The sequence below is a fragment of the Choloepus didactylus genome, assembly GCF_015220235.1.
Source record: "Choloepus didactylus isolate mChoDid1 chromosome 25 unlocalized genomic scaffold, mChoDid1.pri SUPER_25_unloc1, whole genome shotgun sequence".
Taxonomy (NCBI): domain Eukaryota; kingdom Metazoa; phylum Chordata; class Mammalia; order Pilosa; family Megalonychidae; genus Choloepus; species Choloepus didactylus.
In genome coordinates, this window is record NW_023637606.1 from 4,156,077 (window position 1) to 4,169,604 (window position 13,528).

General features: G+C 44.3%; 1 protein-coding gene across 12 annotated transcripts in view; it reads right to left on the bottom strand.

The window, feature by feature from the left end:
- Window positions 1-7,440: 7,440 nt before the first annotated feature.
- The window catches only part of PTPRS (protein tyrosine phosphatase receptor type S), a 110,742-nt gene continuing 104,654 nt past the window's right edge, over window positions 7,441-13,528 (bottom strand). For all 12 annotated transcript variants that reach the window (XM_037823898.1, XM_037823903.1, XM_037823901.1 and 9 more), the window contains 3 exons: window positions 9,642-9,796; window positions 9,352-9,487; window positions 7,441-8,750 (listed from right to left, as the gene is read on the bottom strand). In XM_037823898.1, the coding sequence (XP_037679826.1) occupies window positions 8,682-8,750; window positions 9,352-9,487; window positions 9,642-9,796 (360 nt within the window). In that variant the 3' untranslated portion in view covers window positions 7,441-8,681. The remainder of the gene's footprint in view (window positions 8,751-9,351; window positions 9,488-9,641; window positions 9,797-13,528) is intronic.

Below are 13,528 nucleotides of genomic sequence, written 5' to 3' on the forward strand. Positions count from 1 at the left end.
CTGAGACCACAGCCCCCAGGTGGGTGAGAACAGGGCTGACCACAAACTTCCAGTCTCAGGTAGTGGAGGGGCCAGGAGCCACAGCCAAGTTCAGTCACCCACTGCAGTTTCTGTTGCAGTGTCTCCATTTCTTTGTTCAGCTCTTCCTTGTACATTGCAATTTTCCTCCCCTAGTCTCCTGAGACCCATTGCTTTGGACCGTTTCTGCCTGTTCACTAGGTGTTTTTGGTGGAGGAGTGAGTTCTGCCACTCATTACTCCACCAGGTTCCCACAACTTTTCTCCTTCGTTTTTGAAGGATAATTTTTCCAGATATATAATTCTTGGTTGGAAGCTTTTTTTTTTTCATTTACTCTGAAGGACTTAAAAATATGTACCCATTGTCTTATGATCTCTGTGGCATCTGATGATAAATATGCTGTTAATCTTATTGGGGGTGACTTGTATGTGACAAGTAGCTTCTCTCTTGTTGCTTTCCCAATTCTCTCTTTGTGTTTGGATTTTGACAATTTTGCTCTAATGTGTCTTGGTGTAGATCTCTTAGAGTCTATCCTGCTTGGAGTTTGTTGGGCTTCCTAAATGTGTCTATTCATGTCTTTCACAGATTTGGGAAGTTATCAGAGTGTTATTTTTGGGTTAGGGTGTGCATGTTGGTGTGTTTGAGGGTGTCCCATGGGTATCTCAGGCTCTGTTCATCTTTCTTTATTTTTTCCCTTTTGTCCCTCACACTGGATAATTTCAAGTGTCTTCAAGTTCTCTGATCTTTTCTTCTGCCTATTCATATCTCCTATTGAGTCCTCTAGTACATTTTTTTAATTTCAATTACTGTACTTTGAAGCTACAAAATTTTTTTACTTCCTTTTAATAATTTCTATCTATTTTGTTCAGACAACATTTTCCTAATTTCCTTTGGTTCTTTGTATATGGACTCCTTTAACTCATTGAACATATTTAAGACAGTTGATTTATATTCTTAGACTAATAGTTCCAATATATGAGCTTCTTGACATATTTTTTTCTTCCTGTGAATGGGGCATACTTTCCTGATTTTGCATGTGTGTTGAAAATGTTTGGTGGGAACTTGACATTCTGAGTATAATGTTAATAACTCTTGAAATCTAAATCTCCTACTCTGAGCTTGCTAGTTCTTGTTTGTTTATTTTGTTATTTTTAATTCTTGAGGGCTCAAGCTGTCAATTTATGACTTTTCCAAATTATTTTTGCTCCCAAATGGGAGTTGAAAAGAGAAGAGTAAAAGGAGAGGGGGAAAAAAGAGGTCTTGCCTCTTTAAGACTCCTCTGCTGATTTTGCCTGAGAGGGGTTGGAATAGTGGCCACCTGTAGAGCCAGATCCCAGTGATCCAAAGGAGCTGATCAAAAGCAGCAATCCATGAGCAGACCACACACCCCTTCTCCAGATTTTGGAAGACTAGGTCTTTATTGCCTGCCCTGGCAACAGCAAGCTGTACCAGAAACTCAGGCTACAGTCCCCACTGCTGCCTGTCATACAGTAGGGCAGTGGAGATGGGGAATGGACAGCTACATGGAAGGTGGAAAACATAGGTATTTACCACAGTTTACCAGTCTCCTCCTCCAGCCCTTCCTTGGATGCTGTACAATGTTCCACTAGGCTCCAAAGTTCCAAAATAGTCTATTCAGACAGTTTATGGCCAGTTCAATTGTTGTTTTGGTGGAGGGACAGATTCCTGGAGATTCCCCCTCCATTACCTTCCCACAATCTCATTAATTTTAATACCATTTAAGCTTATTCTTTTGGGTTGTCTAGGTAAGCAACAGTATCTCTTGCAACAAAGTTTTGTCTTTTCCTTTCCCATACCTGAAGCTCATTTCTTATTCTTGTCTTATTGTGTTGGCTGCGTCTCTAGTATTATATGGAATGGTCAATATGGTAACGGGCATTTCTCATCTCATTTCTGAATTTAATGAGCATGTTTCTGAATTGGGAATTGGCAAATTATGGCCTGTGGGCCAAATCCAGCCCCACTGCTTGTTTTCATAAATAAGGCTTTATTTGAACACAGCTATGCCCATTTGTTTATGTATTGTTTATGGCCACTCACATGTTCACTAGTTGCAACAGAAACCATCTGCTTTGCAAAGCCTAAAACATTTACTTTCTGGTCCTTTATAGGAAAAGTTTGGGGACTCCTGTCTAAAGTTTCAGCATTATCAAGTTAATTGATCAAGTTAAGGAAATGCCTTTCTCTTCCTAGTTTTCTGAGTGTTTATTTTGGATAGTTAGATATATCAAATGTTTGGAGGGGATTATATATCTCCCTTGATTTTGTTCCATTGATAGGTTAATGGACATCAAATACTTAACACCCAACTTAAAAAGTAAACTCTACATATCTAGTTGAAGCCCATGTACCCTTTGCAGAAAGCATTCCCCTCTCCACTGCCCAGAGGTAGTAATTACTCTGAAATTGTTTACTGATGAGTTTTTCTAAGAGTTTTATAGTCATACCTCTTACATTTAGGTCTTTGATCCATTTTAACTTTCCTATATGGTGTGAGGTAGGAGTCCAACTTCATTCTTTTGTATGTGGCCATATAGTTGTCTGAGCTCCATTTGTTGAAGAGACTATTCTTTCCCTATTCAGTGGTCTTAGCATACTTGTTGAAAAATCAGTTGGCCATAGACGTATGGGTTTATTTCTGAGCTCTCAGTTCTATTCTGTTGGTCTCTGTGTATCCTTATGCCAGTACCACAGTTTTGATTACTGTGGTTTTGTGGTATGTTTTTTTTTTAAATGCAATTTTATTGAAATGTATTCACATACCAATCATCCAAAGTGTGCAATAATTGTTCACAGTATCATCATATAGTTGTGCATTCATCACCACAATCAATTCTTGAACATTTTCATTATTCCAAAAAATAAAAATAAAAATAAAAATAAAAGTAAAAAAGAACACCCATTTTTCATTTAATTTTTGTCCCCATTTTACTAGTCATTTGTCCATACACTGGGTAAAAGGAGTGTGAGCCACAAGGTTTTCACAATCACACAGTCACACCATATAAGCTATACAGTTATACAATCATCTTCAAGAATCAAGGATACTGGATTGCAGTTCAACAGTTTCAGATATTTCGTTCTAGCTATTCTAATAAACTAAAAACTAAGAAGGGATATCTATGTAATGCAAAAGAACAAACTCCAGAGTAACCTCTTGACTCCATGTGAAATCTCTCGAATCTCTCAGTCACTGAAATTTTATTTTGTTTCTTTCTCTTCTCCCTTTGGTCATTGTGGTAAGTTTTGATATCAGGAAGTGTGGATCCTCCAAGTTTATTCTTTTTCAAGATTGTGTTGGCTATTTGGAGCCCTTGCAATTCTATGTGAATTTTGGAATCAGCTTTTCCATTTCTGCAAAAAAGTCACTGAATTTTGTTAGAGATTATATAAATCTATAGGTCACTTTGGGTAGTTTTGTCATATAGATGAGTTTTAATGTATTTGCTGCTTTCATGTTTATTCTTAACCAATACATATTTGCTTTACATGCTTTTAAATGTCCTACAAATGGAATTACACTGTGCATTTCTTCTTATAAACTGCTTGTTCTTCTCAGCATATTTCTGAGATTCATCCATGTGGGGTGCATAGTCCAGTTGCTTTATGTTCACTGTTGCATTTTATAAGTATACTGTCATTCTTTATACATTTTCCCATTGAAGACTATTTAAGTTGGTTCCAATTTCTAATTACAAATAATGCCGGTATGATCACTTTTTTACCTATCTCCTTAGGCACATGGATAAGGGTCTCTAAGGTATGTATAGATGGATGGAGTTGTTCAGTCAAATGGTTATGTACATCTTCAATTTATTAGATACTTTCAAGTCCTACAAAGTTCCAATTTATTTTCACCCTTACAATGTGAGTAGATCTTCTAAAGTTAAACCATCCTTGCATTCCATAATTCATTCCCCACTGAGTCACAGTGTTCTATTCATTTAATGAGATACCAGGTTTGCATTACTGGTATTTTTTTTTAGCCTTTTGTGTGTGTGTGTGTGCATGCATGTAGACAACAAATGAGATAGGCTGATTTCTCTCTTGGGTTGTTCTTGGAAAGTTTGGCTATCTCTTTTTCCTCTTTAAAATCTGACATAGTTTATGGAAGATGCGAGTGTGTCTTTTCCTTGAAGGTTTGGCAAAGCTCACCTGAGAAAACATCTGGGAAAGTCTTTAAACATCATTTCAGTATTTTCTAAGATTATTTTCTGTGACTTTGGCATATTTTAATTTATTGTCCTTGATATTTTTCATCATTTTGCACACTTAGTGGTATAAACTTGTATATATACAGTATACTCTTACCCTTAAAAAGTATCTCCTCTGTAAGTGTAGTTAACTGGTTGCTCTATCACCCTTAATATTGCTTATTTGTGCTTTCTCTTTACTTGCCAAAGGTCTAACTCTTTTATAGATATTTCCAAAGATCCAGCTTTTTATTTTGTTTTCGCTGTCATTTTCTATTTCATTAATTCCTCTTAATTTTTTAAGAGAAGTAATGTTTTCCTTTGACTTTTCTTTGTGTTTATTTTTCTTTTTGCAGATGCTTGAGTTGAAAGCTTAATGAATTTCTTTTCAGTTACTTTTCCTATTAAATTGTATAAGGCTACAAATTTCCCTGAGTACACTTTTGGCTGCTTATTTATTTTCAATGTCTCCCTCCTCCAGAAATGCACTTAAGACTTTACCTCTGAGTAAATTTTTGGTTTTCATTTATAGGGCTTTCATCTTTCAGTTTTAAAGTATTTTGTAGTTTATGTTTTGATTTCTCTTGAGCTCATTACTTAACGTTTCCAACTATATGTTCAAACCCTTAAATCCATATAACTGGCAATGTTAAAAAATTGCCATCATTGTTTTATAGTTTTATTGCATTGTGGCTAGTGAGTGAAGTCTGAATGTTGAGCTTTCCTTTGTGGTCTGCTACATGATCCATTTCTACGATGGCTCCTAGTGTTTGGCAAGAATGCAAATTCATTATCAGGTTCAAAGTCCTATACATATCTATTTAATCAAGTTTGCTATTGCATTATTCATCTCCTCTAGTTCCTTATTATTTCCTCCCTTTGGCTTTTCAGTTTCTGAGAATTTGCTTCAGTCTCCCAGCCCATCTGTGGTGCTGTACATTTCTCCTCATGGATGTCTGGGCTTTAAACATTTTTAAGCCATGCTGTTAGGGACAAGGTATGTGTTCATCTAGGGTCTCTGCACATCTCAGAGCACTAGGAGGCTTTGTATCCTGACAGGTCCTTGGCTCTGCTCTGGTATCTGTAATCCCAGCCTGAGGCTGCTGGCCATGGGCAGGCAGAGCTTGCACTAAGGCAGGTGGAGCTGGCCAGACCTAAGCCAAGTCCAGGCTCTATTGGTGTGACCCTGGGTAAGAGAGTTGACTTCCGTGAACCTCAGTTTTCTCATCTGTCCAATGGTGCACCTTTGGAAGGATTAAATGGGAGTATGTGAGCCAAGCATACAGTAAGTGCTCAATAAATGGGGATGGGTATTATGGCATCCTATGGTGGGGTCAGTTCATCAGTAGATTCTCAGAGCCTTGACAGTCATGTCCATGGGTTGAGTCCATTCCTTGGGGACCTCTTCTTCCAGGAAGTCTTCAGATAAACCTCTGCCTGCCACTAGCTGTATCCCCACTCCAGCCATGAGCTCAAGGGCTGAGGGTCATGTACATGCCAGCATGGACTTTCCCTGATCTTTATTCAGTGGCCAGTCAGGAGGGTAAGGTAGCAAGGAACCCCCTTATTCATACACTCAATGAGGTTGCGGTTTGGCTAGTAGGATGGACAGGAGATGCTGGCAGCTCAGAAAAAAAACAGATGAGGAAATGCCTTCTTAGAGGGGCTTCTAGGACTGGGCAATGAGGACTGAATAGGAGTTTTCTGGCAGAGTAGCCTGTTGGTAAACTCTTGGAAGATTCAGGTAGGGCCACGCCTGGGTTAGAGTTCAACATTTCTGTCTCTTGTCCTACAACCTATCACTAAGAAGAGGACTGACCCCCCACCCCCCAATTCTTGAAGTCAGACCTCAGGGGCTACTAAATGTGATATTTACATGTTTCTTCTCCAATTTTCTCCCTCTTTACTGCCTGTCCTTCCCACCAATATTATTTGAACTATCAGCCTTTTTCCCCCTTGCTTATATTGCTGAAGAGTTACCTACTTCTGGTTGCTTTCAAAAAATTTTTGATTTTGTTAATGCAGACAGCACCCTGAAAACTACCAATTAGAGTTGATTCATGTCTACTTTTTTCTATTTGGGTTGATTCTTTTCTAGTTATTTGTTTAGAATACTTAGTTTTTTTATTTTTTTAAGTTGGCTGATTTTCAATTTTTCTTGCTTTCTAATGAATGTGTTCAAGTCTATAAATTTTCCTCTGGGTACTTCTTTGGCTGCATTCCCACAAGTTTCATCTAGTTTCTGCATTGTTGTTCAGTCTTTACTGTAATTTTTTCACTGAGTCCTTCTTTAACCTATGCCTGATTTAGAAACGTGTTGTAAAATTTCCCATTGTTGGCCTTTTCAGTGGAGGCTTTTATCAGAGAATCAACCACTCTGAGCTAAAATCAGAATATCTTATCTGGTATCTGCTTCTTGGAATTTCTGAAGACCTCCATCGTTGAGTTTTATAAATGCTGATTTTTAGAAATGTAAATCTTCTGTGTTTGAGGATTTGGGGGTGGGGGGTGTGGGGTTTGGCAAGTGTACTTGACTAGGTGTATTAATTGTGTTAGTCACATCCTATATATTTATATTTATTCTTTGGCGACGTGATTTGCTGGCTTCTAAAGGGAGTGACCCCATTCTTCCTAAGATGGACTCCTGTCCTTGCTAAGACCCCTTCCCACCCTTGGAGCTTCTCTGTGACCTTGGGGACTGGATCTTTTGTCCCATCTCTGGCTCCTGGGGATGGCTCCTCTACCAGAGGTAAAGAGGTGTAGACAACAACCAGGCCATTTCCTGGGAGGCAGCCTGGTGGGTGTTTGGGGCTGTGGGTGAGAATGACTGGGGTACACATCCCAGCTCATCATGTGACTTTGGGTTGGTGCCTTCCCCTTTCTGAGCCTCAGTTTCCTCAACTGTAAATTGGGTGTGTAACTCCCCATCTCAGCAGTCCTGCCTTGTAGTAGACGCCCAATCGCAGTGATTATTACCAATGAGAACAAGAGGCAGCCCCACAGGGCCAGGGCTTGGGTCCTGAGTTCAAATCCCAGCTTGGCCACTCACTCGCTGTGTGACCCTGCAAAAGCAGCACAACCTCTCTGAGCCAATTCCTCACAGGACTATCTGCACGATCAAATGAGAACTCTGGCTCACCAGTCCTCCCACCCACCACAGGGATGACACGGGACGGGGAGGGGGACAACAAAGACTCCACTACAGGGCCGGGGTCGGACAATCTTCCTTTAATACAAAGTCGATATATCTACATACACAGGGGTGGGAAAACCACCCAACTGCTTCCGTTTGAATAAACAAGTGTTGAAAGCAACGACAGATTTGCTCTTGTACAAAGAGAAAAACTCACTTGCTCGGGGGAATCCATCCATCTGCTTTTGCCCCAAAAGGGCCCCGGGGGTCCCAGGTGGGAGGCTTCCCCCATCTGGGGCAGCACGCACGCAGCCCCTCTCCCCAAAGAAGTGGGAACCTCTCCTTTGGGTTTGGCCCCTTACTCAAGGGCGGGAGTCGGGGAGCTCAGGCTGCCGGGGCCCCCCGTGCTCTCCGTGGCAGCACCCTCACCACTGGGCTTGGACCCGGTGCTGGGGGTCTGACCCCCCCATCCCCCCACCCCTCCCCCTCAGAGCTGTACGTGATATGTCTGAGAATTTAATTTAAAAATTATTTAAAAAAAAATTAAAAAGAGAACAAAACCCCAAAAAAACAGGTGCGAAAGGACTTCCCATTCTTACGTGAGCTATGCACACCTTCCGATGGTTTAAAAAAGAAAAAGGCAAGCCGGAGGGGCAGTGGTGGGCCCCGGAGCTTTTGGGAACACAGCCAGCACAGAACACAGGTCTACGGTGAAAAAATAGACTGTCTTTGAACAGACTGGGAATAAGCAAAGTTTTTCTTTTTTAAATTCCTTGACTGGCAAGACTTTTTGTTGGTTTGTTTCTTCTTTAAAAAAAAAAAGGAAAAAAAATACGCTATTTAAAAAAAAAAAAAAGATGTCACTGGTTACAGTCACACTCAGAGTTTAAAAGAAAGCTGAATTCCGGCCCCCAGCCCAGCGTCCCCCTGATGGGAGACGTGGGAAGGAGACCCCCCAGCTCGCCAGGGAGGACATGGAAAGTTCACCGTCCGCGCCCCGTTCTCCTCTGGCTCTGGGGAGAACCCCTGTTTGCGTACTGTCCCCCCCACCCCCCACCCTGGAATCTCTCTTGATTTGGAATCAGAAGGAAATGAGGAATGTGCCAAGTATTTGAAGGCGGTGGCCGGTGCCCGGTGGGGGGTCTCTGGGGTGGCCCAGGAGGGGCTCGGGGGGCCACATTGTTCTCCGCAGACCGCAGCCACCGCTTCTTCCTGCTTTGCCCGCCAGGGGGGTCCGGGCCTCCAGGGGTCCTTCCGGCAAGGCGTAGGCCTCCGGGGCCAGCGGAGTCGGGCCGGGGATGGGGGGGCCATGGCTTTTAGGTTGCATAGTGGTCAAAGCTTCCAAGATATTCCAGAGCTGCCTGGTAACAGAACTGGTACTCGTCCTGCAGGGGGTGGGGAAGGACCCGGCTCTTGTCAGTGCCTCCTCTGCTCTAAAGCCTCCCAGGGCTCCCTATTGCCCTCGGGAGCCAGTCAAGCTTCTCAGCCCCCATGGCGCCCTCTGGGGGTCCCCAAGCCCTGCAAGCAGCTTCACCCGCCTCCCTGCCTTTGCACAGGCCAGGCCTTCTGCTTGGAGATCCTCTCCTCTGTCTGCATGGGAGGCCCAACTCAGCTTTTGACACTTAGCCGCTCAATGGTTCTCTCCACTAGGAACCTTCCCTTTGAGGCTGGAAGTTGGGGACTCCAGCTTTTGTCCTTCCCAGGATGGAAGAGCTTCTAAGGATGTTAGGGAAGTCCCTGTGTGCTCCAGGCCTCAATTTCCCCACCCGTACACTGTGGAGAGGTCAGAACTCATCAGGCCCTGGATAGGGTCCTGGCTCGGCTGTGAATTTGGGTCCACAATTGGACCCATCTCTGGCTACCCTAAGCGATACTTCTTACCTCCAGACGGTAAGTCTGTGCCTATGTCAAAAGATCCAACTAATCCCCTTCGGCCCCAAACCCAGAGGCATCAGGGGAACCTGCCGCCCCCCAGCCCGCCCGCACCTCCGTCTGCACCATGGCCGGCCGCTGGGTCCGCAGCATCTTCACGGTCTGGAAGATGTCCACCACGCCTTCGTACCGCATCCGCTCCAGCACGATGCTGAGTGTGATGAAAACGCCCGTCCTGCCCACGCCGGCGCTGTCGGGGAGGAGCACCGGCAGGTCAGCGACGGGCACTCGGGGGCTGTGATTTCACGGCCCCGTTCCCCAGGGACGAAGACAGCCCAAACCGGACCTGCCCAGGGGCCGTCCCTGCTGGGGCCTCAGTTTCCCCATTAGGCAATGGAGCTCACCTGCAGTGGACGGAGATGGGTCCGTCCTGGCCGAACTGCTCCTTGGTCTTATGCACTTGGCCGATGAAGTCAATGAAGCCCTCCCCCGACTTTGGCACGCCCTGTTCTGGCCAGTCCGTGAACTGGAACTGCCGCACGGTCCGCGACTGGCCGTCCTGGAGTGGGGAGAGCCCGGTCTTGCCATCAGCCGTGGTTGTTTTCCTGCCCCCGCCGACCTCCAATCCCATTCTCCATCACTCAATTTTGCCGGCCAACACCATGGTCCATCCTTCCCTATCCCTTGGCCCCACTGTCCGTCCATTCTGCCATCAACCATGGGCTACTCATTGTCCTTCATCTAACACAGATCTTCTCCATGCACCACTCCAGTGCCCCTCTCTCCACAACTTCAAGTCCATCTACCACACCCAAGGTGACATCTAACACCACCATTGTCCATCCCTTCCCCATCCCGTAATAGTTTTCCATTGAGATTTTCTATCCCCATGTACCCAATATCTGCCCTTTCAAGTCTCATTTTCCAACACCATGGTCCTCTGTCACCCTCCACTCCAGCATCTCAGAGCATCATCCCACCACCATCTTCCCATACCATCATCTTCCATCCTTCATTCAATGGTGCCATCTCCTACCATCCACCACTTGTAACCCATCACCTACCACTCAACAGGATCATCCAACTCCATCATCTTCCATCCTTCATTCAATGGTGCCATCTCCTACCATCCACCACTAGTAACCCATCACCTACCACTCAACAGGATCATCCAACTCCATCATCTTCCATCCTTCATTCAATGGTGCCATCTCCTACCATCCACCACTAGTAACCCATCACCTACCACTCAACAGGATCATCCAACTCCATCATCTTCCATCCTTCATTCAATGGTGCCATCTCCTACCATCCACCACTAGTAACCCATAACCTACCACTCAACAGGATCATCCAACTCCATCATCTTCCATCCTTCATTCAATGGTGCCATCTCCTACCATCCACCACTAGTAACCCATCACCTACAACTCAACAGGATCATCCAACTCCATCATCTTCCATCCTTCATTCAATGGTGCCATCTCCTACCATCCACCACTAGTAACCCATCACCTACCACTCAACAGGATCATCCAACTCCATCATCTTCCATCCTTCATTCAATGGTGCCATCTTCTACCATCCACCACTAGTAACCCATCCCTACCACTCAACAGGATCATCCAACTCCATCATCTTCCATCCTTCATTCAATGGTGCCATCTTCTACCATCCACCACTAGTAACCCATCACCTACCACTCAACAGGATCATCCAACTCCATCATCTTCCATCCTTCATTCAATGGTGCCATCTTCTACCATCCACCACCAGGAACCCATCATCTTCTATCACTCAACAGCATCATCCAACACCATCATCTTCCATCCTTCATCCAATGGCTCCATCTTTTACCATCCACCACTGGTAATTCATCATCTTCTACCACTCTACAGCGCCATCCAACACCATCATCTTCCATCCTTCATCCAATGGTGTCATCTTCTACCATCCACCACTAGTAACCCATCATCTTCCACCACTCTACTGCGCCATCCAACACCATCATCTTCCATCCTTCATCCAATGGTGCCATCTTTTACCATCCACCACTGGTAATTCATCATCTTCTACAACTCTACTGCGCCATCCAACACCATCATCTTCCATCTTTCACCACCCAATGGCTCTATCTTCCATCATCATCCCCCATTCACCACTGATTACTGATCATTTTTGATCACCCAAAGGCATCATCCAACACCATCATCTTCCACCACTCACCACAAGTAATTCATTAACTGACTACCAACAAAACTATCTTCCACAGATCTTCTCTATTGTCCACCTCTCAACCATTATTCTCTCCAGTCCTATCTTCCCCCACCCAGCAGTGCCATCCTACAACAGCATCATCCTCTGCCATCTTCCAACCTTCATGATTCAATGGCACCATTTCCCACCCTCCATCTCTAACTCATCCCTTCCTTCATCCAAGGGCACCCACCTTCCACTGACATTCTCCATCTGTCATTTTCTAATCACAGCTTCCATCAACAAAATGGTACAATCTGCTATCATTCTCTGCCACCATTTGCCATTCAGCAATGCCATCTTACCCTGATATTCTCTATCTTCCAACACCTTTCTCCAACCCTGTCTTCTCCTACCTTGTACCAAGCACCAGCACTGTCTCCTACTGTTGACATTTTCCAATGATTTTTTCTACCCCTCGCTGGCCAAGCATTTGCCTTTCTCCAGTCCCTTCTTTCCCCATTCATCACTGACAACTCTTCACCTTCCCCAACCCATAGTATCGTTTTCTACTGGCATCCTTGGTCCTCTGCTATCTATACAGCTCACTCTCCAAATCCATCTTTCTGCCATCCAACACCATTCTTGTTTACCATCCTCCAGTACCATCTGTGGTAGGTTGAATTATGTACCCCAGTTATTAACCCCACTGTAAACAGGACCTTTTGAAGATGTTATTTTTAGATAAGGTATGGCCAACTGAATCAGTTTAGGTCTTAATCCTACTACTGAAGACCATAAAGAGAAAAAGCCACAGGGTGGTGTCAGAGGCTGGAAGTCAGCTGGAACCCAGAAGAGAAAGGAGAGGACATCTCCATGTGATGGGAAAGCCAAGGAGCCCAAGGACTGCCAGCCAGCCAGCATACTAGAAGAAGGAAGCAAGCCTCCAAAATTGTGAGACAAATTCCTGTTGTTAAGACAACCCACTGTGTGGTACGTATCATAACAGCCTGTAAACTAAGACAGATTTTGGTACCAGAAAGTGGCATCCTGCTGGAAGATTTTTGAGGCATTTGATAGAAAAAGGTTAGATTGCTTTGAAGAAGATGTTTGGAAGAAATGTCTTATTGAAAACTGGTGGAAAGGTGATCACTGATATGAAGTAGCAGAAATCTTGGCTGAATTATGTCCTAGTGTTGGACTGAAAGTGGAACTTGTAGGTGATGAACTTGGGTATTTAGCTAAACAGGTTTCCAAGCTAAGTGTGGAAGGCACAGCCTGGTTTCTCCTTGCAGCCTATAGTAAAATGCAAGAGGAAAGGGATAAGCTGAGAACTGAACTGTTAAGCACAAAGGAACCAGCAATTGATGATGTGGAAAATTCTCAGCCGATCCAGAACAGTGTGTTCTGAGCATAGGGTGAGAAGGGGCTCTATCAGACTTCTCTGCACTTCTAGGAAGTGAGTCACCAGAGAACAGGACTCTGCCTGAAGGCTTCTGAACCCTCACCCCATTTGGGGAAGAGTTCAAGTGCCACCCCGATGTCTGGGAAGGGTGGGATCTAGGTCCCAGCTCTTGGGTAGAGTGTGGTTGTTGCAAAATGGCTTTGCAGGGTGGGGCTGCCCCACCAGGAGGCCCAAGGGACAAAGCTTTGATCCACATATGACTCTCTGATCTTGAAATCTAATGGGGTTTCAGACTTGTTTGGGAATGGTGACCCCTGTTTTCAAGTTCTCCCTTCTGGAATGGATGTGTCTTTCCTATGCCTAGCCCACCACTGTATTTTGGAATCGGGTGACTTGTCTTCTAGATTTCAAAGGCCCACAGAAAAATTCTGCCCCAGGATGGACCATGCCCATAACCAGATCTGATGAAACTTTGGATTTAGAGTTGTTCTAAAATGGCTTAAGGCTTTGGGATACTGTGATGGAAAGAATGTACCTTGCATCTAGGAAGCACGTTTTGGTGTCCAGAGGGCGGACTGTGGTCGGCTAAATTACGTACCCCAGGAAAAAACATGTTCTTACACATAATCCCATTCCTTTGGGTGTAAACCCTTTGGAAATAGGACATTTTGAAGATGTTATTTTCAGTTA